Source organism: Cariama cristata, unplaced genomic scaffold (genome assembly GCF_000690535.1).
Source record: "Cariama cristata isolate BGI_N322 unplaced genomic scaffold, ASM69053v1 scaffold8863, whole genome shotgun sequence".
Taxonomy (NCBI): domain Eukaryota; kingdom Metazoa; phylum Chordata; class Aves; order Cariamiformes; family Cariamidae; genus Cariama; species Cariama cristata.
Window position 1 is genome coordinate 118,622 of NW_009607822.1, and position 27,529 is coordinate 146,150.

The 27,529-nt window shown below is 44.0% G+C and overlaps 1 protein-coding gene across 1 annotated transcript in view; it reads right to left on the reverse strand.

Moving 5' to 3' along the window:
• Positions 1-8,629: 8,629 nt before the first annotated feature.
• TBX15 (T-box 15) overlaps positions 8,630-27,529 on the reverse strand; it is a 37,959-nt gene continuing 19,059 nt past the window's right edge. The window contains exons 6-7 of the mRNA XM_009696890.1: positions 24,370-24,467; positions 8,630-9,430 (exon numbers count right to left, since the gene is read on the reverse strand). Of these exons, the coding sequence (XP_009695192.1) occupies positions 8,661-9,430; positions 24,370-24,467 (868 nt within the window). The 3' untranslated portion in view covers positions 8,630-8,660. The remainder of the gene's footprint in view (positions 9,431-24,369; positions 24,468-27,529) is intronic.

Below are 27,529 nucleotides of genomic sequence, written 5' to 3' on the forward strand. Positions count from 1 at the left end.
TGTTGGACTTACAAATGGAAAATAGCATTTAGCACTGGGCACCTAGTCCACAGCCCACCCAGGACTGCTCCTGCAGGACTTTCCCAAACTTTAGAGTTGTGACTTTGTTCCACAGCTACATTCAGCTTGTCATGCTACTTTACTTGGTATTCCCCTTGAATTTCCCTTTTCGAGCTGTATCTTCTCTTCACAAGTTGTTGTATATGATGAAAAGTAAATAATTGCTGAAACTCGATGTCAGGGGTTGTCAAACCGCCCTGAACATAGATCACATTGATTTGTGTATGGTTATGGCTGCATTTCATAGATATTGTTTATTGATGCCAATACAACAAACACTGAATAGTCTACCAGCTTAGATCTGAAAGAGATGGATATCGGCAGATCCCTTCACATCAGGTATCACGGCACATGCATACACTCACAAAGTGAATATGGCCTGGATGTTAGAAAGGAGGTGGCAAAGAGCTCAGGCTATATGACAGCTAAGCCTTGTGCCCTCTCTCTGCTTCTCTCACTTTTATTTATAAGCCTTAGTTGACAGCTTGAACTATGGTCACGTTAGGCAGATGTTTCCAGCCTTGCATTTCTCCTATGATATTACAGAACCTCCGCACCATGTCCTGTACAGTGGAGAACAGACCCCAGAATTGTTTAGTTCCCCAGTTTAGATTTGTGCATGAGTGGACCTGAAACAGGAGCCAGGGTCTTAATTTTTCAACAGAAACAAGTACGATAAATCAAGGGTCACTATTAAACAGGTTTTTAACTCTAAAAGTTCTTTGAATCAGATTGCTTCCTTCCTAGATCATGGCAGTGATGCAAAATGCTTCCCAAGTTACAGGGACAGACAGCTGAGATAACGCCTGACACTTTGTGGTGTTTGTGTCACCCTAAATAAAGAACAATAAGGCATAGCATAAAAACATTTATGTTTGTATATTGACAACATAACCAATTTTATGTGCTTTTAATTGTGAATGTTTAGTGACTAGTTGCCTGATACATTTAGTAGCTATAAACAGTGTACACAATAGTGTATACAGTGTAAACAACAAATTTAAGACAGCAGATTTTATGTTTAAAGAGTGAATATGTTTCCCTTCAAAGGCTGGGTTTTTTTGTTCATATGATTTTTATCTTTGTGGTCAGAAGCTGGAGCATTGCAAGCTCCTTTGGACAAGTTCAAATTCTCCATTCATGAAGAAGGGCAGTTTATTATCCATTATCCAAAAGTATCCAAGCTATTCATAGAACATCTTTACAGACTCTATGCTGTCCCTTTGCTATGTGTGCACAGCGAGTTCTATCTTATTTTGGACATGTGCACTTTATTTTTCATTTTTATGTAGGTTTCTTCAGGCTAGCTCAACCTCCTTTTATTTAATCTTTTATTCTTTTTTACTTTTTTACCTCAGTTCACCAAATTTTTCTGTTGGTTTCCTCTGGTCTTCTGTAAAACTTGACTTTGTAATGTTCCCAGAGTTAGGAGTTGGAGTATTTTATGGGCAATACTACAGCTGTAGGAACTCATGTAAAAAAAGTGCAAAACCGTATAGAAGTGTAACTCATTTATATTTAGTTTTCTAAAAACCATGACACTGCCAATGAACACACAGGACTTACAAGCTCCAAAATATGTGTCTCCAAGTATTGTGGGCAGAATGACTTGCATGCAAGGAGCGATTGCCATTGAACCTTCACTGCATCTTCTGGCTTTCTTTTCACTGGTGATAATGCATTGGGTTTTGGACGGGTCTTTTATATGTTTCAGGAGTCACTGGTATTGAGCTTTCACCTTGGAGTCTTGGTTTATCACCTGTTGTAAATCTTGGGTGACATTGCTGCACATTGTCTTCTCCTTCTTCATTCTGGGTAGCTTGCTAGTAAAGCTTGGCTTCTTGTCGGGGTTACGGTAAGAGAAATGGCACACATTGCATGCTGTAGTCTTGCTGCCATTCTCCCATTACTGGATTGCAGGTTTTTTGCTGTTGAGTCATCCTTGCTGTGATTTTGGTGAAAGCAACATGTTCCTCAGTGTTCAGCAGTTTCAGTGCTGTTGATCATGTCCCTAGCTATCAGTATAGGTCATTCTTTGAATCCTTGCTCTCATGTTCCCCTAGTGCTTTTACACACTCATCTGCTTTCAGACTTCTTTCTAACTACTCTTAGTATTTCTGTACACAGACCTTTGCATGGCGACATGATGTAAACCATGGAGTGTGAGTACAGCGCTGACCCTGGTTTGGATGGTTGGCAGGTTGTACTTAGGTTTATACTGGGTTAATTGCTCTCAAACTTGTTCCAGCTTTGCTGGGAGAGGCAGATGCAGGTAATTACATCACATCTCAAATCACTAGACTGCATTATCTGTTTAATATAGCAAACTTACTGCACTTTTCTTTTGCACCTGTTCCTGGACCAGTTATACCGGCTTAAAATGCAACTGTATTAACGTGCAATTACCTGAGTGCACATTAAGGGAAATGTTATAAACCAGCTCAAGTAGGAGAGGAACTCGAGGCCATGTCACCCCTCCTGCCACCGCCTGGGCACCCCTGATTCCTACAAAGGAAACACCGGGAAGGCGGTGGGTGCTGCAGCATGTCCCCAGGGGTGTCATCTGGGTAGTCCGGAGGGAAAAGCCCTTCCCAGGCACCAGCACCTTCACTGAGAATGACTACAGGCAGCCTGTCTGGCTGAACCAGCGACACCCTCCCCATCACCCTAAGAGAAGGGCTGACGCTTTCTGCTCACAACCCAACTTGGGCCAGCTCTGTGTCTCTGCAGTCCTGCTGCATCCAGTCAGCTGGAGAAGAGTGCGCTAAGGTGTGTACGGTGCTGGATGCCCAAGAGGAGACACGGCCTAGCAGGGCCTAGGCCTGCTTGTGAAAGCATCTGAGAGGAGCCTGCAGAAGTCACCCTGTCTCGGCAGACAAAGGCATTATCCAGCTGAATGTCAGAGCTTCCAAAATGCTCAACAAATTTAGAACATTACTGGAATAAGAACAGCATCTGTAGGAACTTCAACCAGTGTAAAATTATACAGGCTCCTAATCCTTCTCCCCCAGAGCATGCAATGAGTTCCACATTGGGTCAGGAAAACAGACACGCTCCGTGCTCCAGAGATGGACTACTGCTCAATTAGCCCTATGGTGGAGGTTTATTGCTCCTCTGTGAATCAGCCGATGCCGACAATTATCCAGCACAGAAGTCATGCTCACCACTGGGCTGTCGCAACATGACAGCATACAGCCGCGTGAACTGCTCTTTTCCCATCTAGTCCTCCGTTCAGGCAGGCTAGAATTATTAGAGATTTGTATTGTAGAAAGGAACTAATATTTAAAGAGGTGTGCTCCGTACACTGCTCCTGCCATTTGTGATCATGTTACCGTTATGGGGTGATAAGCAACAGTTACTGACATGGAAAAACAACCCTTGAAAAGAGTTCCAGGGATTTTAGCTGTATTATACACAGTTTCCTAGATAGCAATTACAGACAAATTAGAAGGAGCAGTCAGAAAACTGCGTGAGCCGCTTTTCCAGCAGAAATTTGGGGGTCAGCAGCAAGCTACACTAACCCCTTCCAGCGGACCAACAGATAAGCTCTCGGAAATGGTCCCATCAGTGGACTCAAAACGCTGGGTTACAGACCTGCCCAAAAAGCCTGGTCCTGCAGGCTGCTGCTTGAAAGAAAAAGTGCTGAAGGAGTCAGATGTTCCTTGGATGGGAACTGGCTTATTTACAGCAAATTATCCCTCGGCCACACCAGCACCCTCCTCACAAAGTTCTGTCACTTCTTTTATAGCTGCCTTTCCAGTGCATCTGTAACATGTAATTGGCACATCCAGGCGTTCCTCTGTCCAGTCCTTGGGTGCACTTTCATGTGTTGTTTTGTTTAGAACGATGCCCAACAAGCAATATCCAGCAAAACTCATCTGCTGGTGCTATTCTATCACGGGATGTGTGCTCTGGGTCAATGCACCTAGTTGTGTTGGGAAGAAAAAATCTGAACCTTTTTTTTTTTTTTTTAATGGCAAATGACTAACTGTCAGCCCTCACCTACATCAGTAAAGCTTCACCCAGTATGCAATAAATCAGCCACACTAGCAGATCATTTTCTGTAATTTTTGCTGTAATATATCTAACATAATGCCACAGGCTGTGTGCCTTAATTTGTGTGTATGTTTGTGCCCTGAGCATTTTGCTTTAGCACATAGTACTTACATTCCCAAGAACGCTGTGTCACACTGGAGTGCAATGTCCTGGTATTGCTGAGCTGCACTGACTGTGGTCACGGTAATATTTACGTCCTGTGCCTGTCAGTGTGTTAAGGAATGAAGCTAAATAAACTTTGCAAAGCTGACAAACCCACTCTGATTATTTTTGCACCATCCTTTTCATTTGTGTAACAAGTTGCCACGTTTGCATTTGGAACAGCTTGTGCTGCAAGATGAGGGATCTCCTGTTATCGAGATTTCCACTGCCCTTCCTGACATTTAAAAATGGGTACTTCTTCAAAGAGGTACTTGATGTTTCACCTTTTAAATTTTCAAGATCTAACTGGGAGATACAGAGCCTCCTCTTCTCCTGGACTGGAAGCCAGAAGTCTGCATGGGCTAAGAGCAAATGGTCAGCCCAGGAGTGGTGGAGTAAAGACCTCCTGGTTTCTGTAGCTCTTAGTAGATCCTCTGGTGCTGATTAACATGCACGTGCCAGATGAAATGGGGGGGTTGGGAGAGGCATGCATGCAGGATACCTGTTCCTTGCGTGGCTTCTTTGAATGAGGAGATGTCACATGGTGGCCTTCCCTGCACTGGGAAAATGAACAAAGGCCCTGTCCTCGTCCCCTGTCTATTCCAAAGAAACATGTGAGACCTTAGATCTTTGCAACTGTGACCACACTATCAAAGCTGCTTAAAGTTGGCTGAGGGGTTCAAATGTTCGTGGTGAAGTAGGGAAGGAAGGAAGGGGAGAGGAACCACACAACTGCTGCTTCTGCCCCACACACACACATGTTTTGCAAATGAGCAATCAAAGGGCTCCTGGATGAGAGCGTGACCATGCCAGGAGGGCTCTCAAGCCCTGTGGTTAGAGCAGTCCCCCAAGGAAACGGAGTCTTCCAGGGGTGGCTGCTGTGTGTACAGCAGGCGAGCTGCTCCCAGGTGGATCTCCCAGACTGGCCCCAGTGCACCTCTCCCATTGCCCATCGCCATCACCTCTTCTCTGCAAAGGCTCAGTAAAAGGTGACAAATGGCTCAGAGCCTTGTGTCCCTTCTGGGGTGGCAGGGGGAGAAGAGCCACTGCTGCACACAAGACACCTCTGTCATACCTGGGTCTGCTTCAAATTCAATGTTCACCTCGTGTTTCTCAGGGGGGTGTCAAGGCCTTAAGCAGGTTGTGTGCTCAGGGGAGTGTTATCCTGGGAGGATTTCACCTGTGCACCTATCTGAACACTAAGTAAATCATTTTAACATGCTTTAGCCTGTTATTTTTGATACTGCCCTCCAAACACTGCTCTACTCTGGCTTTGTACAGCGACAACCAAGGAAAAAAATTACTATTTTTTTCCCATTTCACTGTTAGCTTGTTTTTAATCCTCATAGACTGTCAGTGTTAACTTTCACACTGAGTCATAATTGTGTACTTACCACTTTACATCTTGGGACAGGGAAGCCTCTCAGGTTTTTTTTCCTGTACTATTTTAGTCTTGATGCTAAATATTCTGATCCTGAATCAACAAAAGAAACATATGCTAAGATAAAGGAAAAACTAGGTAACTCATTTTATATAAGCTCTCTTATTTTCTGTATGTGCCACATAAAAGCTAAATAAATATGTCTATAAATATGAGCAATAAATGCTCACCCTAAAGTCAGTAAGTTTCATACTGAAGGCAATTGGATGGAGAAACATTATCTCAGTATGCTGAAGAGCTTGGATGGATCAGGGACAGGGCGCTCAGTACCTTGAGGGATCACATTGCTGAAGAGTCTGGGTGACAATTTCAAAGCTCTTTCCCACGGATTCCTCCTAAAATGCATGGAAACTGGGATTCTAGTTCTTCACACTAATATTGAGGGTTGTGCCCTACATCTGCCTTTTGATTTCTTCAGCGACTGTTTCCAGCAATAATTTTGATGAAATTAATTGTTTTGTTTTAATCAAGATTAGAAACATATATTTTTATACCGAGAACTATTTTGATTTTGTTAAATCACATTCTCTTCTTAGCTGAAATACAGACTCACTCACAGAAAATTAAACGGAATAAATAAGAAAGAGCAATCTAATGCGAATAGCCAGCAGGAGGAAATACTGGTTCACATAACATACTGTTAACCTGTAGAAACCATTGCCATAGGATGGAGTCAAACCCAAAACCATGGCAAACCTCAAAGCACAGATTGAAGTGTATTTCTGAATGATTCTGAAAGGACTTTAGAAAGGCCATAAAACTCCCTGTTTCAAGATTAAGCCAAAAATTAATTATTAGGGGTAAACAGAAGAAAACAAGGGGAGGGACAGATTCTCTCCCATCCATAGTCCCTCCAACCTTTTTCCGCAGCATCCACGGCTAGAGACAGTAAAAGCCAGAACACAGTCGGACAGACTAGGCACAGAACTGGCAATGGTATATTGGCATATTTATCTTCCCCTGTAAAAATAAAAATTAAGAAATGCTTGCAGAATTTATCTTTCAAGGTCTTTGTACCTTCCTAGTCCTTTTTCAATTCAGAAAAAAAAAAGTTTATTGACACAAGGAAAGCTGTAAACTCTGCAGCCATAACTTACAGCCAGGTTTGAGGGGGCTTCAGCTTCCCCACTGCTTTCATTGTTAATGTCTCAATCTCATACTAGAAATGTAGTGCAAATGAAAAACTGACACGTTCCCCAAAATGACATTTAAAAATGAGAAAAAAATTATACTGTTATTTGTAAGCATTATTTTCTATATTGACGGTGAAAAATTATTCTGAAAAGCTTTTTATTAGACTTTGAAAATCAAAATAACAACCCTAGCTGTCTGTAAGACACACTTCCTGTGAAGGCAGGCACCTTACAGGTCCCAAGCACTCAATTTTAAAAATATATTGAGAAGACAGAATTTTTATTTGTATTGTCATATTGCCTGGACTTCACAATTTAGGACCGTGTCTTCATTTCCTTTTGCTGTGCAAACACGCGTGACAATATTTTGAAAATGTCTGTCTCTAGAAGACTACTGAGGAAGCCTCGCAGACAGAGAAAAACACAGAGGGAACAATTGCAAAGATTTATTTAGCGCATTCTGTGCTTGGCACTTAGAAACAGAGTTCCGTGCATAGGGCAAATCTTTATACACCTTTTTCTTCATACATATTTTACATACCATTTTTATTGCCCTCTTTTATATTCATAATATTGAATCCTCCACTAGGCATATAAATACATTTATCTACAACACCTCACAACAAATCTCAATAATATCTGTATTCTGTTACTTGGTATTTGCATTTTCACACAACTTAAATGCATAGCTTGCACCAAGCTACAATTGTTTTCTTATTTTTAAAGGATTTGAAGAAAAAAAAAAAAAAAAGAGAAGAAAAAAACAGAAAAGATGTCAAAAGGTCAAAAGGCGATGATCTATTTGGTTAAACAGAGATCACATGGCAAGCAGGAGGTTGGTGAATACTCGACCTCACTGTTACTGAAATGCTAATCGTTTTCTACGGCAACTCTTGCATGCAAGGTGAGGGAGGCCGGCTGCACTTCTGTAGAGCAGAGCTCTTTTCTCATTGCTCTTCCCCGTGAGGTCAGTCTGGACAGTTTCCTCCCATTGGGTTGAGTGCTATGAGACACATGTTCCCCACAAAGGCTGTCATCCGTTGGGTTTGGGTGCATCACTTCAGGTCACGTCAACAGGAGCTGAGCGCCTTTCCGAAGATCAGTCCCTGCTTATGTCTGAGGCTCACTTGTGGGTTAAACCCTTTTCTCTCTCCTCTCTCTCTCCCATCTCCATCTGCAGGTTGGGTGCTGGTAAGCTCAAACCTCGCAAAGAAGCCACTGGTCGGGCAGCGCCGTGGTGAAAATGCAGAAACCTCCTGGGAGGAGAAGCTCCAGCCCAGCAGCGCCATTCCTGTGCTACAGTGGGAGAAGGACCCAGGGGCCACTGTTGGCTTCAGAAGCGGGCTGAGCCACTCCAGCAGTGAGGAACGGTCCGGGAAGGGGGAGGTCTTTAAAGCTATGGGCAGTGCAGCTTCAGAGGATGAAGCCTTGGTAGACTGCCTTTCTTCAACACCCGGAGGAGATAGCACAGGGGCACGGCTCCCTCCACGCCGAGAGCTCACACTAGCTGAGAGTTAATGCATAAACAGTATATTCAGCTGCTTCTCTCCAGCTTCTCGTTAAAGTCATGCCCTTCTCTCTGCAATGTCCAGAAAGAGCAGGTGCTGTGTGCCAGGTCTGGAGGTCCTCGGCTACAGCAAGCTGCGATGGCTGTCAGTTGAGGCTTTCCACAGGGTTCTGTGGCGCATACCTAGATGGTTTGTGTTCTTATTTATCATTACAATACTAGTTCCACTATAAGTTTGAAGGCAAAAATGTACTGGGATGGGTTTACCCCTGGAAAGGACGAAGGTCCAGCTGCCTTCGAGGCCAAGGAGAGGCATGGCTTGTTAGACCATGTGCACAGACATCTGTGAGGAGGAGCCCTGAACCGCACCGTACTGTCTGTTGTCACAGGCGTTGGCCGTCTGCTGGTTGCTGGAGGGAGGGCTGATCATGTGCATCCCATGATCCATCCCCGCAGAAAGGTATTGCCTCTCTCCGAAGGCCCCGCTAGATGGGGAAGAGCAGAGTAAAGTGCTTTGGGAGGTGGTGAGTTTCTCCGGGCTTGCTGCCAGCCTGGGGGAAGCAGGGAAATTGTATCCATAGAGGTTGTAGGGATTGTGCAGGGAGAAGGCATTGTAGGAGCTCTGCTGCATGTGGCCACCACCGAACATGTGTGAAGAGGAGGAGGTGGAGGCAGGGTTGCCTGCTTGCATGACATACTGAAACTGAGAGCTGGGGAAGGATCCCAGCTGGCCGCTGTATGCCTCCATCTTGCTGTTGCTGGGCAGGGAGGAAGGAGTCAAGGATGGATTCCTCTGAGGCATGAAGGTTTCGGAGGGCTGCGAGGCAGAAGCAGTGCTGCTCTGCAGTCGGTTGTAGCCGCCGTCACTCAGGCCTGGGTAGCTCTGCAAGGCAGCCATGTTGCTTCTGGCACACGGGGGATAATCAGACAGGTTGAGGTTGCAAAGCTGACTCTCCCGGCAGCCAACGTTGAAAGTGTTGGGGGCCAGATGAAAGGCTGGAGGGGAGCAGGACGGAGAGAGAAGGTGAGAGGAAGCAGAGGGTGACGGTGTCCCCGTGCTGGAGGTGGTCGGGGAGGTGCCTGTGCTGCCTCCTGCAAAACAAAACACATGGGAGGATGTTCAGAGCCTGGGATCACATCTGCAAAACAAGACAGTCTCATTAAAAAAAAGCTTAGTTTAATAAAGAAACAAGGGTGGTAAAATGGCCGCTGGAAAAAGCCTTTCTTGGCAAGGGCCCTCACTTTATTAATAGCATCCCTTGGTCTTTCCTGCTGCTTTTTTGTTATGACTTTGTTTTTCAACAGAGGTTTTCTTCCCTTTTAGAATAGGAGAGGGAAGCAAGCCTGCCACAGATCAATCCAAGGCAGTGGGAAAAGCTGAGAGGAAGCACTGCTCCATCAGTGAAGAAATCTGCCATTTCCAGGCATGTTTATCTAGTCCTTTTTTTGGGGGAAAAAATTAAAAAAAAATAAAAAGTTCTTTTCTCCTCTCTCCTGGTCTGCAGGAAGACCACCAGTCAGCAAGCTGCATGGCCCCACTGCAAACATGCTTTATCATCTGCTCAGGGGGCTTGCGGTGGGAAGTGGCTGAAAGTATGTTGGACTTCTGCACCATTCAACAGTTTTTTTGGATGGCTCATGGTGCAACGGTAGTGATTTAAGCCAGAAGTAACATTAAAATGAAGGGGGACAGTTTCAAGCTATAACCTGTTCCACAGAGAGGAGAAAGGGGACGTGTCAGGATTTTCAATCGTGTGCTTTAACTTTAAAAGGAATTCCATATGTTGTATCACTGGTGTTAACAAAATATTGATATATATGCATGTTGGTAGTATCAATGTATTATACAATATTTATGCTATGAATGATAGAATTGATTATTTTGCACAGCACGGATGCTCACATGTTCTGACCTGGGAAAACAACACTGCGTAATACTACCAAGAACAGTAACAAACTGAAAGTAAGTGATATGAAGAAGCTGATGACACAATTTTCAGCTTGAGAAGAGATTATTTATGGGTAAGATTCTGAGTTAGAGGAAGCTTCCTTGTTCAATGAGGAAAATCAGTTCTGTGCTTAAGGGAATGTAGTTTTCTGGTGTGAAACACTTTTTTTTTTTCATTTAAATCATTCTCTTTGCATGAGATCTCATTTCTGCATTAGGGCAACTAACACCGAAGACTTGTAAAAGGAGCCAAGAGGTGCTGGTGAAGAGATTTGAACAGGAGATAAGCAGAACCAGAAGAACTAGGAAGACAACTGGTGAGACAGCCTCTTGGACAAGCTAGAAGATGACAGGTGAGAGGCAAAGGGACTGGAAAAGAGCGTGTTAGAGTAGGCAGCTGAAATTTAACCAAGGCAGAGATTGCACATTGAGGATCAAAAGTAAGGGACATCTTTCTCTTGTGTTCCCTTGTGAGAAAAAAAAACAGCAGAATTTTGAGACCAGTCTAGGTGGTGCAAAACAGGAGAGGAACTGAATGGAGTGCTGCTTGATAAAAGAGAGTAAGTGATGCTAACAGTTAAGAGATGCGCTAGAAAGACAGGTTCTGTGTCAGTATATGATGGTGAGAATGTAAATGAGATTATATCTGACTCTTTCTAACACATCTAGGATGAAACAGAATGGGGCATTAGAATGAAAATGTAACTTTGAGACATTAACAATATTTGGGATTTTTTAACATAAATTTTTTTTGAAAAAAAGAAGACAGCCTTGGGTTAGCACAGCCTGGAGTGGCTGCTGTTGACCCAGGCAGCATCAAGAAAATGTATGTTTCTGTGTTGCTAAGTCAAAGCAGTCTTCCCCATTACCAGCCATGGGGAGGAATGCCTATTGCTCAGCCACTGACTCCTTTTGTCATTCATTCAGAAGCATAAAAGAGAAGCATTGCATCAAATCTTCATTAAAATTAACAAAAAAATTTCAAGTTTTGAATGGCATCATGGATTTTCTACATTCATTTCTTGTCAACACTGAAATGCTCAAACTTGCTAGTGCGTTTTAGCTCCAGAGTTCAAAGACTTTTTGGTGTGAATTTCTAATTTAGCGTTTACTTTAAAATGTACACTTCCCTGGTTCATTTAAAGTCTCTGACAATCTCTGGCTAATTTTCTTGTGGTAAGTTAAGAGGGTACCTCCCCCAGCCTTTCTCCCTGTCTCCCTGTTACAGGTTGTCAATACTGCAGCAGGGTCAGCAGAAGGGAACATCTGCCTCTATGCAAGTAGTTTCATTGTAAAGTCTGTTTTAGCTGAAATTGCTGATAAAGGTGAGTGAACCGAGGTACACAACTACAGACACACTTTCCTGTTAGCCCTGCACTAAAGAGGGTAACATCTGACAGAGAGGGCAGGCAGACAGCTGAGTTCATATATCATCACTTAGCTATCAAAGCCCAAAATACAGAAGTCACATAATCACAAAACAAATACAGCACAAAGTGAGATGTATTTAACCCACAGTAATCCCACACTTGATTCTTTACACCACATATTTCATGAACAAACTTCAGATGGTGACTTGCTGACAGTGTCTGGAGAATAAGTAAAAATACATATGTATATATGTATGAGCATTTAATGTTCTGTTTGAAATAAAATACGTAGAATAAATTATTAACTGCAATGTCTTCATTTCAGTCTTCCTTTACCCCATAGTTAACCTTTAAAAACTATGCATTAGAAGAGCACACACACCAGTTACCTCAAGCATTAGGCTTCGAACATCTGCTAAGGAGTTATGATCAAGTTGTACCCATAACTGAGGCTTTGGCTCCACAGAGTAAAAGTAAGCAGAGATCTCTGATTAGCAATTGTGAGGGCTGATTAATGATTCTAAAACTGAGAATTGCACATTTCAGGTTATCCCCAAAGAGAGACTGAAGTGATTCTGCTCTGAATTATCCCTGTTTGCAGGCCAACAGAAAAACGCTGAAGTGACAACAGAGCAATTAGGAAACAAAGTAAAAAAGATTTTTTTTTTTCTTTTTCTCCATAACTTTAAAAGGATGAGGACATGAGAGGTCTATCAATAGGAACAAACGCCAGAGCTGATGACTCTCTTTCAAGAATGCTGTGGTGCCAATGCCAACCATAAGCACAGGACACAACATGCTTTGGCTGCAACAGAGCGTAACGCAGAAGCCTGAAGTTCCTGATCATTTGCTGAATAATCTTTACACCTTTCAGTGGAACAGGAAACAATACAAAGCAAGGCCCATCTCGGCTCACTCTCTTCAGAAGGCAAACAGCTCCACTCTGCTCTGAACAATATTTCTTATCCATCTTTGCTGGCAGCACAAAGTATGGGCCAAGTGCAACCTGGACTTTTGTGAAGCTATAACTTGGACTGTAGTTCCTACAAAGTCAGCCAAATACCCCTAGGGATGGCAGCAAGCCCAGCAAGTATATCCACACCATGCTACAGTCTCAGATACACAGGTGTGTATGTCGTTTTAGTGGAAAGCATGGATACAAACCAATCTAGTTAAACTGATACACAAGGCTATGTTTAGGTCTGGTTTAAGTCAATTGAAACCATATTTAAGCAAGAACAAAATGAATCTCTCAATAATTCTCCTCTGTTCCTTTTCTCTACCCACTGTTCCCCCTGGAAATAGCTGCCAACACCAACAGCATTTACCAGTAATGTCACAGTATCTCTCACCTCCACACTTATGATTCCAAAGTGATTAATTACTATTGTGTCCAGTCTCCAGAAGATCATTCTGGCCCTGTGTACAGCAGCCCCACGTATGTGCAGTTAGCAAGTCACATTTGTATAAAATACAAGGATCGTAACTTCAAAGCCTCCTCCTTTGTATCCGAACCCTGCCCCGCATGGCATATGAAACTGTCTGTCCTCACAGTGTCCTGCCGTTATGTCCACAGCTTAGCCAAGCACTGGTGCCATCCTGAAAGGAGCCTGCTCTCTGTCTGGGCATACAAATGATAACTAAGTTGAACTTATCAAAGGGACAAGAGCATTTCCAAAGAGGGGGAGTGGAGAATGATCTATTGCAAGAAAGATCAAAACTTGCAAACTGGACTGAGAAGTAAACCATTGGTAAACAGGGGAGGTGGGAAAAAGAAGAATGAAATCATAGTGGAAGCAGGGAAACCCTGTGGAGAGAGCAGGATGTAAAGGCAAACCTTCTTCCTCATGCCAGTATTCCTTCTTGTGACACCATATAGAAATGCTAGCTGTGCACTAGTCTCAAATACCTGCCCACAAGGATTAGGAAAGAAACTACAGTTTCGCATCTGGATACAAATAAGAACTGCCATTAACATTTCATCTTAAGTAGCTTATGACCGGTCTTTCCTTCCTGTCACCTGTGTGCCACCTCCTTCTAAGCCTTGGTAATGGTGCTGTCTCTCTATGTGTTCCCAATAGACCTTTGCTTTTGCTCTTACCTGGACTGAGCTTGTGTTAAGGACAACGTCAGGATAAACTGCAAGCCCATACATACCCGGTCCACAGGTATGATGTGCCTTAAAACGAGGGGTTGGAGTGTTCTTGAAGCATTCAGCATGCCAGGGCACCTGAAAGGCAATGGGGACCTCTTCCACACAGGGCAGGTCATGTAGAAAACTTCTAACACTGCAGCATAGATGGAAAACACATCTGCCAGCAGCCAGCATTAGCCAAGGCAGCTTTCTGGCAACAGGGAGATAGGGGGGAGAGCATCAGTGCCAAGGGAGTCTGAAGCAACTGTGCATGGAAAATTTTCTGGGATCTCCCTTATGAATGACACCATACTAGCCAGTCGACCCACCACTTATCTCAACTTCTTTTATCTGAAAGGTCCACATAAATCGCAATTTGGACTCCACTGCAGCTCATTTTCCTTGCTAATGTTTCCAGGCATTGGTTGTCACCATCACCTGCAGTGCCTCTGTACAAACCTCTCAGTCCTTGAAGTCCTTGTTTAGCGCAGAGAAGGAAAGCAAGCAAAACTGAAGCTGCAGTCAGCCCAAGATCTCTGAACACAACTGCCATGCCCTGTGCAATGGCAGAGTCTTATCAGACAGGCAAGAGCTTTAGAGTAGTTTTGGTAACTTGATTGCTGCCATTATCTGACCACAGTGGCAGCCTGTAGCACTTAGCATGGTTGGGCTCAGACAGTGATAACCTGGTATTCACTGTCTCATTAAGAACAGATGTCGCTGAGCGTCCTCAGAGCTTGTGCCTTGACTTTCTAACAAGGATAGGAACCACAAGGTGATTTGTCTTAAGATTTTACATTTTGATGTGTCAGTCAACACAAAGTTATTCTTCTTTGAGTGCAAGCGCTTCTTAAACAGCTCAGCCCGCTTCCACCTACAAGCTAGCTTAGCTTATCATGGTCACAGGTATAAACTGCAGGCTCAGCAGGGCCAGCCTACGGCCCGGAGGCTGTACTCAGCCCAACAGGACAGCGTCTGGCCCACAGCCTCAGCCCAGCCCCTCTTCTCCCACCTTCAGATGTGAGCAGGACCTAGCCTAAAGGCCACATGTGATCAATGCACAACCTTGCTGATTGGTCTTGTGGAGGATCCCCAGTCCCTCTTCTGACACATGGCCAACACGTTGGCATCTCCACCGTGTGACAGGCATGTGTCCGAGCACCTGAGGGTGCAGGAAAGAGGGGCTGTGGCCACTAGTCATTCATCTGGCTCACGGCTCTCCTGCTGGCGCTTAGCTTGAGTGAAGAAGCCCTCCTGAGAGGCAGTTTATATTCACTTGGGCACAGAGCCATGCTAATGCAGCTCTCCAGCTTTCCAAATGGAGCTGGCTGGGAGCTGGCATATGTCTGGCCAGTGTGGAACACAGACAGAGGAGCCTGTCCGTGCAGACGTAATCTAAGTCACTCCTGAAAGGCCTGATTTTTGTGAAGACTCTACAGACATGTACACATATGTAAAGGGAATTTATAAAGCATGGGAGAGACCAACTCTTCCCAGTTTTTTCCCAATGTTCTGCCCTTAGACAGAACAGTAAATGAAGTGTGATAGCATGCACACAGGAAAACAAATTTGAGGAAAAAGTTAAAATCCCATTCCCATTCTGTGCACTCGTACATGCATGCACCCTAAGTATGGCTTATGAAATTTACTCCCTGTCTTCCAAGTTACTGCACTTTTGGTCTCAGAACAAAAATTAAGTACTTGCTCAAAGATGGAAATCTGAGATGGTAATGAGGGAGGGTTTGTGCAGATTGCCAAGTGACCTGACTGACAGATTATGAGGCTAGAGGGTGCCACTATGATCATCTGATCTCATGTCCTTTAAAAGCCAGGCCTAGCACAAACCTGGATTCATTTCTGCTTCAAGCAGCACATGCCTCAGTCCTGCTTGACACCTACTTGCATCTCCAGGCATCTAAATGCCATAAAATCAGGTGTCACTCCCGCTCTCACATATCATGACAACTTTTGCCTTGCAAGTATAACTGGCAGCCCAAGGCCTCTCTTCCTGTTCCTAGCTTTCCAAAACTCAAGCCTAAAACCTTCAGAAGGTTTGAAAGATTCTTCTTGAGCTATCACTACCCCTCTGCATTCCCTCTTCACCACCTTGGAAAACTAAATGGCTTTGATGCCTCTTCCTTGTCCTCTCATCAAGCAAGGGCAGGGCCACCTGGTCTGTGATGTGCTGGATTCCCTCTTTGTTCTTTCCCCATTTCTAGGACTGAAAACTTCCCACTTTCATCGGAATGAGAGTAATTTCTGTCTTCATGGAGTGTAGCTGCCTGTTTTCTCTCTAGAGCCCTTGGCCAATTATCAAGTTATGAACCCGCTAGTAAAATCTTTAAAAGGCCCAAATGAGACCCGAAATCTACGACATGCCAAGTTGCTGGGTTGGTAGGGGAAACATAAAGAGTGCTTTGTAGTTCTTTGAGATACAGCTCACAGACTGCAAAAAAAGATGCAATAGATTTAAGGGGGAAAGTATGCACTGTATGGCACAAAAGCGAGGAATGAAAGGAAATTTTATTTAAGGTTAGTAAATTGTAGAGAAGGATCTTTTTCATAAGTTTGCCTCAAATTATGAGAATCACTGGAATTAATGGTAAATCTAGAACAACTCAGAATAACACTTTGCTTCCCTTTAGCTCCTACAGATTTCTGCAACACAAACTGAGCAGTCAGAAAGTTAGAGATAAAACTTGCCTCAGTCATCCTCCAAGATAAAATATTTTCAAGATCTAATGGTAAAAAACAACCCTTTTTTCTAACGTGGACAAAAAGTACAATTCAGGATGTCTGATTTCCATTCCCATCTATATCCAGAGCACCAAGAGAGCTTTCCCAAAAGTAAGAGGCAACATCCCCTTCCCAGTCCCCCCAGACTATCTTTAATACAAGGCTTTCTGCTCCTCATATAAATACACGGTATTTCTGGGCCAGCTCCATGCTGTCTCAGGAGAAGGTCTGTTGGACATTACTTTCTGTCTTGCGTGCAGACAGTTGTAACACAGCGTACACAACAATTTCATACATCAGCTGTACATCAGCTCCTACAGAAATATCTCCTGTTTCCCTTCTTCAAGCACAGGCAGATCAAATCAACTCAGGCTTGGAGGATGAGAAGCACTCCACTTTAGTGGAGAAAATTGCTCATCAGTGATAATTATGCACTGTTCCTCACATTTACAACCATCAGCTGGGCACAGGCATCGACAAGGGGGTCATGTAATGAAAACTACCCCAGGAGATGACACTGAACAAAAACAGGATGCAGAAAAGGACTCCCTGTGGCATAAATCCTTCAGAAAGTCATAACAGAAGTTGCTGCAACTTTGCAGCTGAGATTAACTGAAATCGTGGTGATTTCTTTGGTGGTGACAGAAGTAAACTGAATTGCAAACCTCTCCTGCCAATCTTGATGGAGTCTCCTTTGGGCCAACACAGGCCCTGGAAGCTCCAGCACATTAAACGATAAAAAATATGATAAACAACTATAAAATCCCAGCAGCACCGTGGTTCAAAATGTCTGAACTGAGGAAAAATGTCACAGTATTGTGCCAAGCTCAAAGTACATGCCACTTTCTACCCAGAACAATGTGCTGCTCTGAGGAAACTGTGCAAATCTTCAAAGTATCATTGACCCCCTCCATTCATTCATGTGAAATCTGATCACCACCCATGAGATGACAGAGATTTAGGCTTCAGTAATTAGACTTTGGGGTAAACACCTCCCTGGTGTAACAGAGTGCTTCAGGCTCCTTCCAGGTTGTCAGGGAGCAGCACAGACTTTGACTCTCAGCCCCTCGTGTCACATCTAGGAGGGTATTTTAGCTTTTCACTGTGAAAGATGAGACCTTGAAGCACCAGAAACACCCCTTCCCTAAAGAAAAACTATCTGCAGCTCAACCAAGAAGAAGCTGGAACAGTTTGTTCCCTGTTGCTTCGTTTAAATGAGGCAATCTATGAGCCATTTGAAGTATGCAGCAGAAACCAGTGCTTGATCCCAATAACTCTGGCAACAACTGCTCTGTTTCCAATCTCCTCTTCAAGGTCAAAAGAATCAAGAAGATAATTGAGACCAAACCCAGATATCTGACCTCTGCCAATAGCCTAGACCGTTCACAACTGATTTCAAAAGGCAAGCAGTATTTAGATTATCCTGGTGGCATTGCTGAGCAAACCGATGGCTGCCATCGGGAGGCAAGTGGCCGAGCAGATGTACTTGTAGGTTGTTTAGCCTGCTTTGACATCAGCAGCTCCACTCTTTTGGGAGACGCTATTTTGGGGATCTGGGATCTCAGATAAAGCAAGTTATTTGCTTCTTTCTGCCTCAAGGCGCCTGTGATGCCTTCAGATGAAGTTCTGAAGGACTCAGTCTTCCCTCCACTTGACACCAATACACATTTGTGCATTCACGATATTGTTTTCAGATGCGAGTAACCAGGGCAGCTCTCCAAGTACCACCCCCAACAAAGAGAAGAGTATTATACCAAAGAAGAAATGAGTAACAAGCAGTACGGACAAACTTTAGCAAGATAGAGGTGATACCTGCCCAAAAAGGGTAATGTTTACAGACATGGAAGCTAGAAAAGCAGCAACACCTCAGCTCAGGGTATCTGCCTCCCATTTGCTGATATATCATGCAGCTTTAGGGTCTGTCTGGACTCATCACTGCTACAAGAAAACATTGTTCTTTTCCAGTAGTAAACGAGAAGATTGAACCTCTTCCACACAAAGGAGAGGGAGCTTTTTGTGCATACCCCTGTCGACACAAGACTGCAGGGTTACAATGTTCCCTCTCAGAGGAAGACAGCAGGAGCTGCACTCAATCGCCAGTCTGTAGATGCATGCTGCTCTAGAGATAGCAGCACACCTGCTATTACCAGAGATACCTGCTGATATCAGAGATAGCAACAGCTCTCTGACCAATGAGAGGCACACCCCTCTTTGCCTCTGGTACCCTTTTAGACAAATATCAAGCTCTTGATGTTAATCTCAACAACCATAAACGACAATTTTGCAGACTCTCTAACAGGTGGCCTCTCTACCTCAGGCCTACCAGTCCAAGACCAATGCAGATGCTCAGGCTGATGGAGAACAGGTTGAATCTACTGAAAGCAATTGGCAGAGCGCTCAGCAAAGGCACTTATTCAAGCAAAGAAACTCCATTTGAAAGGAAATCTGCCTTGAGATGTCAGCAGTCAAAGCTAAGATTGTTTGACTCTGCAGATTTGGTATGCATGTATCAAAACAGTAATTCGATAGTGAAGTACAATTTTACGTGCTGCAAACCTGCTGATACACCACATCGTGTGCCTCTCATACTGGTCCTGAAATTCCGCTTAGGAGGTAATTCTTTCTACCAGCTGCCAGGGTACCTTTGATTTTACTTCTTGCATAAGTCATCAGCTTTTGCAGGAAGGATCAGATACTGATCATTATTCTAGTATTGTCACAGTGCCTTTCTAGTCTCTATGTCCTGGCAAAACTTGCAGTCACTGATAGCGATCTGCTCATCACAATATCCTGTGGGAAACCATGTATCACATAGGAGCCAGCAATGGCTCTTTTTACTCTTGGAAAGTAACAAAATCCAGAGTTACTGGAACTCTTATTTTCTTTTTCCCTCCTCTCTTCTTTTTATTTTTTTTTTTTCTTTTTATGATCCCTGTTAAAATCAAGAAACTGAGCCACATATTTTTAATAATGAGAATCTGGATGAGGTTCAATCTAAATTTTGAGAATATATTCCAATTAAAGACTTTAATAGATTCTTGGCTTTCCCCACATCTCATTGCCATGTGCATTCAATAATACCAAACCCCCTTTTTCCCTAGTAATAAGTAGACCACAGAACGGGTGACATCATTCTGCAGAAGGTCAGCCTCTCCTGGACTGCCATTTTCTGAGCATTTCTTGCAAAGGTTTTGTTCGGGGGGACTTTTTTTCCAAACTGGCTGCAGATCTGCAGTGATTGTTGTCAAACATGGTGCTTGCCCTTGTAAAGCTGCAATCACTTTTAGATTGTGTACTCCAAAAGAGAGGTTTTGCTCCAAAAGAGAGGGTTTCACTGACAGAAACAGCATGTTCTTCTCCTTGGTAGGACAATACGGTGACCACTCAGGTCACAGACCTGCAGAGACTTACTGATGTGCTTTACTTCAACAGCGACATGTGGAAATAAAGCTTGTAGACTGCTAGTCAGCCACACCAGCACCTGTGTGACTGGTCGTGATATCAGGCTCTCTAGTTTGTGTGGCAGCTGAAACCTATCATTGTGTAGATTAGAAAGTTATTTAATCCCTGTATGAAACAGCTGCATCCAACCCACTGAGCATGGATTTGTTGTGTCACTGTGGCCCTTGCTCAACATACAGCTTGGGCCAAACAAATGAGCAAAGCACTAGCATGTATGTTGAATGGCAGAAAGGATAATGTGGAAAAAATTATAATACCTTTAGATAATTGTATCATGTGAATGCATCTGGAATACTCTGTGCAGACTTGTTTTTAAAGAAACGATTAAGGACCTGGAAAACTTCCCACTTGAAGAGAAATTAAATGACTGGTGCTATTCACTGTGAGAAGCACAGAAGAGGGACACAAAAAAACTGTAAAACAATTAAATGTATGAAGAAGGTGGATGAAGGAGAACTTCTGTTCTCTTTATCTCTTAACATCCCACAAAAAGGGATGAACATTCAGTTAGAGTAGAAAAATCAAGGCCTTTTGAAAGAAGTGTGTTCCATACAGTTCTGTCATAAAAACACGGAAATTGCAGCCACAAGAGTCTATCATGGATGCATGACACAAAGCTACCACATATTCTTCTCTCTGCAAGATAGTATAGGCTGTAAAGGTTTGGTACTTGATCTTCTTTTTGATTAACTATGCAAACTGAGTTTTCATTCTCCAGGCATCTTCTCCATCCAACAAATCATTCTACTTTTTTTCCCCTGAATCCTCTTCAACGTCTTTCCACTCTTTAAAAATACATACAGTAGAAGACCGTATTGTAGTGTCAGTTTGCAACTAGGAAATTGCCTGCTTACCACTATTTTTTTTCTACACCAAAGATTGCATGCCTCTTTTTATCACAGTATTACTAACACTGTCCCTTGCCTGTGCAGTGGCTTATCCACTGAGACCTCCAAATTCTTGTCAGTGCCAACACTTTCCAGCACACGCACTGGTTATGTATGTCCTACGTTTTGTTTCTAGACATATGATATTGTATCTGGCTGAACTAAAAGCCACGCTTTGTTTGAATGCATGCAGGTTACCAAGCAATCTCTATTGTCCTTCATACCTTTGTTCCCAGCATTAGTGACCACTTTGCAGTCTTCATGAGATCTGTACCTTTTAGCAACTGCACTGTTTCATTTAGTTCTGGACAAGTTAGTACTGAAACCAGTCTCTGCAGAGCATCACTGGGACTGTCCTCACTGAATGGTATATTCACAGTTATCACATCAGCTTTGAGATCAGTCAGCAACTCATTTCTTAATACACGCTAATGCTAACTTTTCCAAGCTGACACATGTGGCAATAAGTCAAATGCTCTCCAAAAATCCATCACACCTATACAGCTATTTCTATTAGTTAAATCTCTAAACTAACCAAATAATTCAGTTGGATTTGTTTGAGAAAACTGTTTTGGAAAAGGCAGATAATACTTTTATTTAATGAAAAATTACCAAGTGACAAAAGAAAAGCTAAGAATCCATAGCAATCCATAGCACAGAAAAGTCTAGCTGGAAAGCACCAAAGGCACCATATTTATGCTGCTGAAGTCCCAAACTTCTGCCCTAGAAAGCATCATTTTTCCTAGCACAGCAAGGGGGACTTTTCTCAAGAAAATCAACATTGAATTCCACAGTTCCTACAGGGGATCTGTTCCAGTACTTCACTAGACTTCACACAACTGGAGTCTATTGCTTTTTTCCTATCCACCACAGACAGTATCTTATTTCAGTACTATTATGTACTCTCTCCCTCCTCACCAGGCTGAACAATCATAACTCGCTCCTTATCGATGATGTTTCTTCCTAGGCATCTGGCCACTTTTACTGCTTTCATCTTGTCTCTCTGCAGTAAGTACGCACTCCTCTTAAGCTGCAGTGGACACATCTGGTCCCAAAAGTCTCTTGTAGCCCCAGTGCAGTTTCCCAGCTAACAATTTAAGGGATAAAATGGAGGCTTGCAATCCCTTAAATGTTTATTCAGAAATGCCATATATTCACCCAGCTTTGGAGACAACAGCGTGATCTAGAATTACAGTGTCTGTTTATTTAAATAATACCCTGAGAACTTCTAATTCATAAATATACAAGGGTATGAGATAACAGCATGCAGCTCAGAGCACTGAAGCTTCAGGTGCGAGACAGGAGTAGAGTCTCAGGCAAGTCACATGAAAAGATTGGCTAAGGCTCAGAGGATCTGAGGTGCAATAATTTATGCTGAAATCAGCTGTTAAATACCAGTGATTTACTCACCTGTCACACAGTTCATGTGCTCAAAAGCAAGGAGATGAAGAGGTATGGGCACTGTACATTCTCGTTATCTTACATTCAGAAGGAAGAATCACATGTGGCTTAAAGCCACCTCAGCATTTCTTGCTCTTTCTGCCAGCAATTCCAAGGCCTCCAGACCAGCATATTTGTGCTGGCCCTTGGGGGCTGTCCCGACAGCCAGAAATTAAAATAGTGTGTTTGTACCTTGGCTTTGCACCTATTGCTGAGACCAGGGGTCAGCTTGTTACAGCAACCACTGAAGAGGTGAGCACTATGATGGAGGGAATATTTCTGAACCATTATCTTGAGATCATTTTCCATGGCTAAACGCAGAGCTCAAGAGCACTGTTTTGTAGTGAGTTATTAAGTTTTGAGACCAACCTGTGAACATAACTTTAGTTAAGGGCTGCCCTAAGCCTAGTGGTCTGTTGTGCAGTGGTGGTGGTCTGCACAGAGCCGGCTGGTCACGGGGTACTGGCTTGCTTCCTGATTCTTCAGCTGCCAAACTATATTAAAACAAGCTAAAAATACATTAAATATTTTCCTTTCCTAATATTACCTTACCACGTAAGCAATAGCTGGACTTGCCACTAGGATGTTATCTGATAACCAAAGGGAGGGGAGGGGAAGGGAGGCGTGCAAGCCCGAAAAGGGGGTGAGACAGAGGAGGGAGGCTGCTTCAGCGACCGTGACCAGGAGGAGAGGCTGTTATGTTTCTATTTAGGTAGGTGATGAAAACATTTCTGAATCCCTGCTTTAACCCATCTCTGACTGCAGGCCCCACCACAAGTGCTCCTTGACACAAGCCCCTGAGCTTGTGCAAAACCTCTCCTGTCTCACGCTGCGCTTTTTAAGAAGGGTCAGGTGGTTGTGTAAAGACCATGCATGAGGAGTCTAACACAGCTGACAGGAGTGTGCTCTGTCCTCCTCTGGTGCTGTGCCAGCAGAAAAATGATTTAGCAGGTGACCCAGGCTCGGGGGTGTTGCATGGGGAACTGAGGTGGGGGGTTGATGGCCAGAAGAGATTCCTGGACTGGATCCCCTTCTGATTCTGTCCAGTGATAGGCTGCACTGGCAGCCACTGATGCTCCCCTCCCTCTGGAGGAGACCACACCATCCCCAGATGGATTCACAGCCTAGAGGGAAGTTTTGGGGTGATGTCAAGCTCAGGTGTGAGAGGCTGGAGAATCTGCTACACAGGGTGTGCATTTGGTTTTGATTGTTTAAGCTTATAGATGTCACATCTGAACAGGGTTTTGGATTGTTTCTTTTCTTACATATATATTGGAATAAAAAATGTACCAGGTTGCCCTGATACCTCTATTCCCAGTGATCACCATGTTTGTAACTAGAAATAGCTGCAATGAAGTGAATGGGGAAGTCCTATCCCTGCAAAAAGAAAATAGTAATGCAGCCTGAAACTAGAGATGAAAGCCCTACTTAGCAAATGAGAGATGTAAAGGGCAGAAGCTATGAAAAGACACAGCATGAACAAGCAGAAAACACTTGGCCTACCCAATCATTCCTCCCAGAAACACACTAATAGAAAGCCTCTCCAGCAAGGCCACCGGGTTTTGCAAGAAAGGCAGTGTGATCCTGGGGAGAGGCACGTGTCTAGTCTCCTAAATCTTCCATATACCCCTTCCCCTTGTGTTTCCACACAAATGGCAAATGTTAACTGTAAATGGAGAACAACACGTCTGACATGCTGGAGCATTTCCTCAGTCTCTCTGTGCTCTCTTCACACTTAACTCATTCCATGTACTTGGGCTGGTTCGCCTAACCCGGTACCCCTTCTTGCTCCTCCTTCTAGCTCTTAGGACTCTAGCTCTAGCACTGGGGACACCAGGGAGATGAAGCGGCTCCATTGCACCTCATAAGGCACGGCCTGTCCACTGTTTCCATCCATTCTCTCTGCTCTCAGTCCTTTCACAGCAGTCAAGAGCTCAACAAGGTGTGTGACAACCCCATCCCAGCCCCAGGACCCACAGCAGAGCACATTGCTGCTCTTACACCCTCTTCTCCTGCTCTTGCTATAGCTCTTTGCATGCCCTTTGTATGCTCACCTTGTTGCTTCTGCATGGTAGTGAAGTCTTCAAAGGTGAGAGTGCGCACGGGGGGCCTCCAGAAAGCATAGGTCTCCATAATGGCCTCCAGCCCCGTCCTGTGCAACGAAAATAAAACAAGAAAAGAATGTTAGTCAGCTGGTGAGGGTATCGGTGCTGGGGGAAGAGGGCTTTGACCTCATTTGACAGGCTGCCAGTGGCCAGCGAAAGGTCACCTTGGCATCTGTGAATTCCTCAAGTGAGCCTTCCCACACAGGTGCTGGCCACCAGAGTAAAATGAAATTTCCCCAGCCCAGGATTTCAAAAGCTCCTAACAATCCCTCAGTGCCTTTTTCTTTTTTAACAAGGATCCCAAACTTCCTGTCTGCTTTGCAGGGGACACATGACTGTCAGCAACTCAAGGCATGTTTTATCACAGAGCAGGCTTCCACACTTTGCGGATACAAACTGTCATGCAAACAAGGGAGGTCTGGGATTCAGCCTACAGAATCAGAGAGATTTTGTGAATTGCTTTTCCCTGCCACTTTGTAGTTCTGGACACTGTTCTGAAGTGCTATGGGAAGCCATCAAAAAAGGGAATCTCTTTGGTTTTGGACTTCAACTAGAAATGTGTAAGAGGCTTTTTACAAAAGATCAGTAGCATCACTGCTTTGGGTCCCTAACTCACTGCAATGACAGTACCAAAGACAAAAAGCCAAAATCAAGTGAGAACATTTCTACCAAAGAGAAAAAGCCAAAATCAAGTGAGAACTTTTCCTTTTGAAGGGCTGGGGTCTCAGATTTGTTCTTATTTTCAGCACAGAATGCTAGTTCTGCTGAAAGTCTCTAACTCCACAAGCTCCATGAGGACATAGGTGCATCATCAGGAAAAGACTTCCATGTTCTTTATGAGACAACCCCCTGGAGTTTCTTCCCAGGAAAGGCTCTCCTCTGTGGAAGCTGCACATTGCTCTGTTCTCCATTCCTTGCCTTCCCCTGCCTCTTTTCCAGCAGTAGGTTACAGCCCTCACACTGACAACACGACTAGAGATGCTTCGTCAAATGCGAGAACATATCCCCTTTCAGTGCAAAAGGCTTTAACGTCCCCAGAGCCTCTCATCAAACATCGACCTGATACTGGAGCTGCCTTTTGCTTCTGAAAATGTCTTTCTGCACGTGCCTCCACTCACTCAGTTAACTTTCCAAAGTCTCCCCGGAAGCTCGGATGCTTTAAATACATTGGAGTTGGCAAACTAAACTCTGTATTTTAAGAGGAGGTTTAGAAGAGAGGTTGTTGCATGGTGTTTATTAGCTGCTAAGCTGTTAGAAGTAGAAACAGAAGACATCTCTGCATAGCAGTCTCACACTAGTGCTGAGCATATTACAACAAAACTATTTGGTTAATACAGTGGCCTTTGCCAGCTCATGGAGCTCAGAGACAACAAGGCAGCGCAGAATGTGAACCCATCTGCAAAGCTGGGCTCTGTGTGCAAAAGCAGCTCTTCGACTACCGGTACCACCCCCAGAATTTCCTCCACTCCCTATGTGAGAAAGCCACACATGTACAGACTCCATCTGCTTCTCAACACACACAGCCGGGAAGAGAACGGTACCTTTTTGCAGCCTCATGAAACGAAGCCCAAACATCGAGGGAGGACTTTCTGGTACTGTATACCCAAGGGGCATAAAATGCACTGAGCAAGTTGCAATGCAAGAAGACCTGCTGTTGAAAGGATCTGCCTTGATGATTAAAACCAAGTAATACATCCAGAAAGACAGACTGAAAGTTCCAGCTGTGCTAATCCAGCTGCTCTGCGTCTGCTACAAGGATCGTGCCGGGAAGCAGGGAGGCCAGCTCACTAAAATCAGTATTCACAGAGTCTGGCTCAGTCATTAGATCCCTGTGCACATAACCCAACTCTGCACCAGCATCTAACTTCCAGCTCTGCTCTCATGACTCTGTTACAGTAAAATCCAGCCCCTATCAGAAGGTGGCTCAGGGAAACAGTCAATGCAGGTTAAAGCTATTACCCCTGCCTCTGCCTGGAGCCTACATCATTCTCAGCTCAGCTTAACTCACTGTTCAAAGTTTCTAGCTCTCCATCTACCACTTTCCCCTGTATCAATACAGCTCTCGCAAGTACTGTATAATTTGTACTTCTAAAAGAAAAGGAAAAAAGAGAATGGCCAGGAGATAATAAAAAGAAATAAAAGAGTAAATCAGGAATAATACACTGCTTTCAAGGGTTGGACTCCACTGTGCCTGTGAGCTGACAGAGGGTAAATGGCAGCACTGAGTGTACCAGAGCAGCTTGCAAAGCTGCTCTATTCCTGCCCTGTATGGCAGGGAAAGGAGGGATGCCACCAAGGACCCACCTCCTGCTGCTCCAGGGGAGCAGGTCTAGAACAGTCCCTTTGCTGTGGACACAGCTCCTGTCACCCTCCCCTCTCCACACTGCAACTACTGGCAGCAACACCAGATTTAGAGACTGCCGTGTAGTGCTCCGGGCAGCACTGCGGCCACACGCACCTGAAGAATGGATGCCAAAGTCCACAGTTGGCTTAAAGCTACATCTTTCAGCTCTTTCCTCTTCCTGCCCTGAATGAGTCCTTTACTCCTCCAGAGCTGTGCACACGTTGAACGTGCATTGTAAAACACCCTCTCTAAGTATGTGGGTGACAGAGCTCAAAGTTATGGCCAGTTCTCCTATACACAAATTTACGTCCCCATATACTAGATCATCCTTTTTTTTTCCTGGTTTGGGTTTGTAGGGGGATTTTTATCTTTGTGCAGAACAAATGTTGTGGGTGTTTCTGAAATAGTATCTAAGCAGAACACATCCTTACTGAACTTTCAGATTCTTCCGTGCATCAGACAAGATCCAGGAGACAGCAGCTATTTGTGCAAACCTGCTAGACACCTACCACCCCATGTATGGACTACTGCAGAAAAACAAATGCAACCATGCAAACACAGCTTGAGTCAGAATGTACACCACCTTTGCATGACTGATTTATAGCTCTATCCGTAACCTTTCGATGTATTTTTTTTTCTTTTTCCTGTGATGTATTCTTATTTTTGTAAAAAAATGGTGGGGTGAGGAGGTGGGAACCAAGTGTCAGCTCTAACAACCCTCTCTCCCATAGCAGTTTATGACATTAGTGTGGTACCAAGATATCC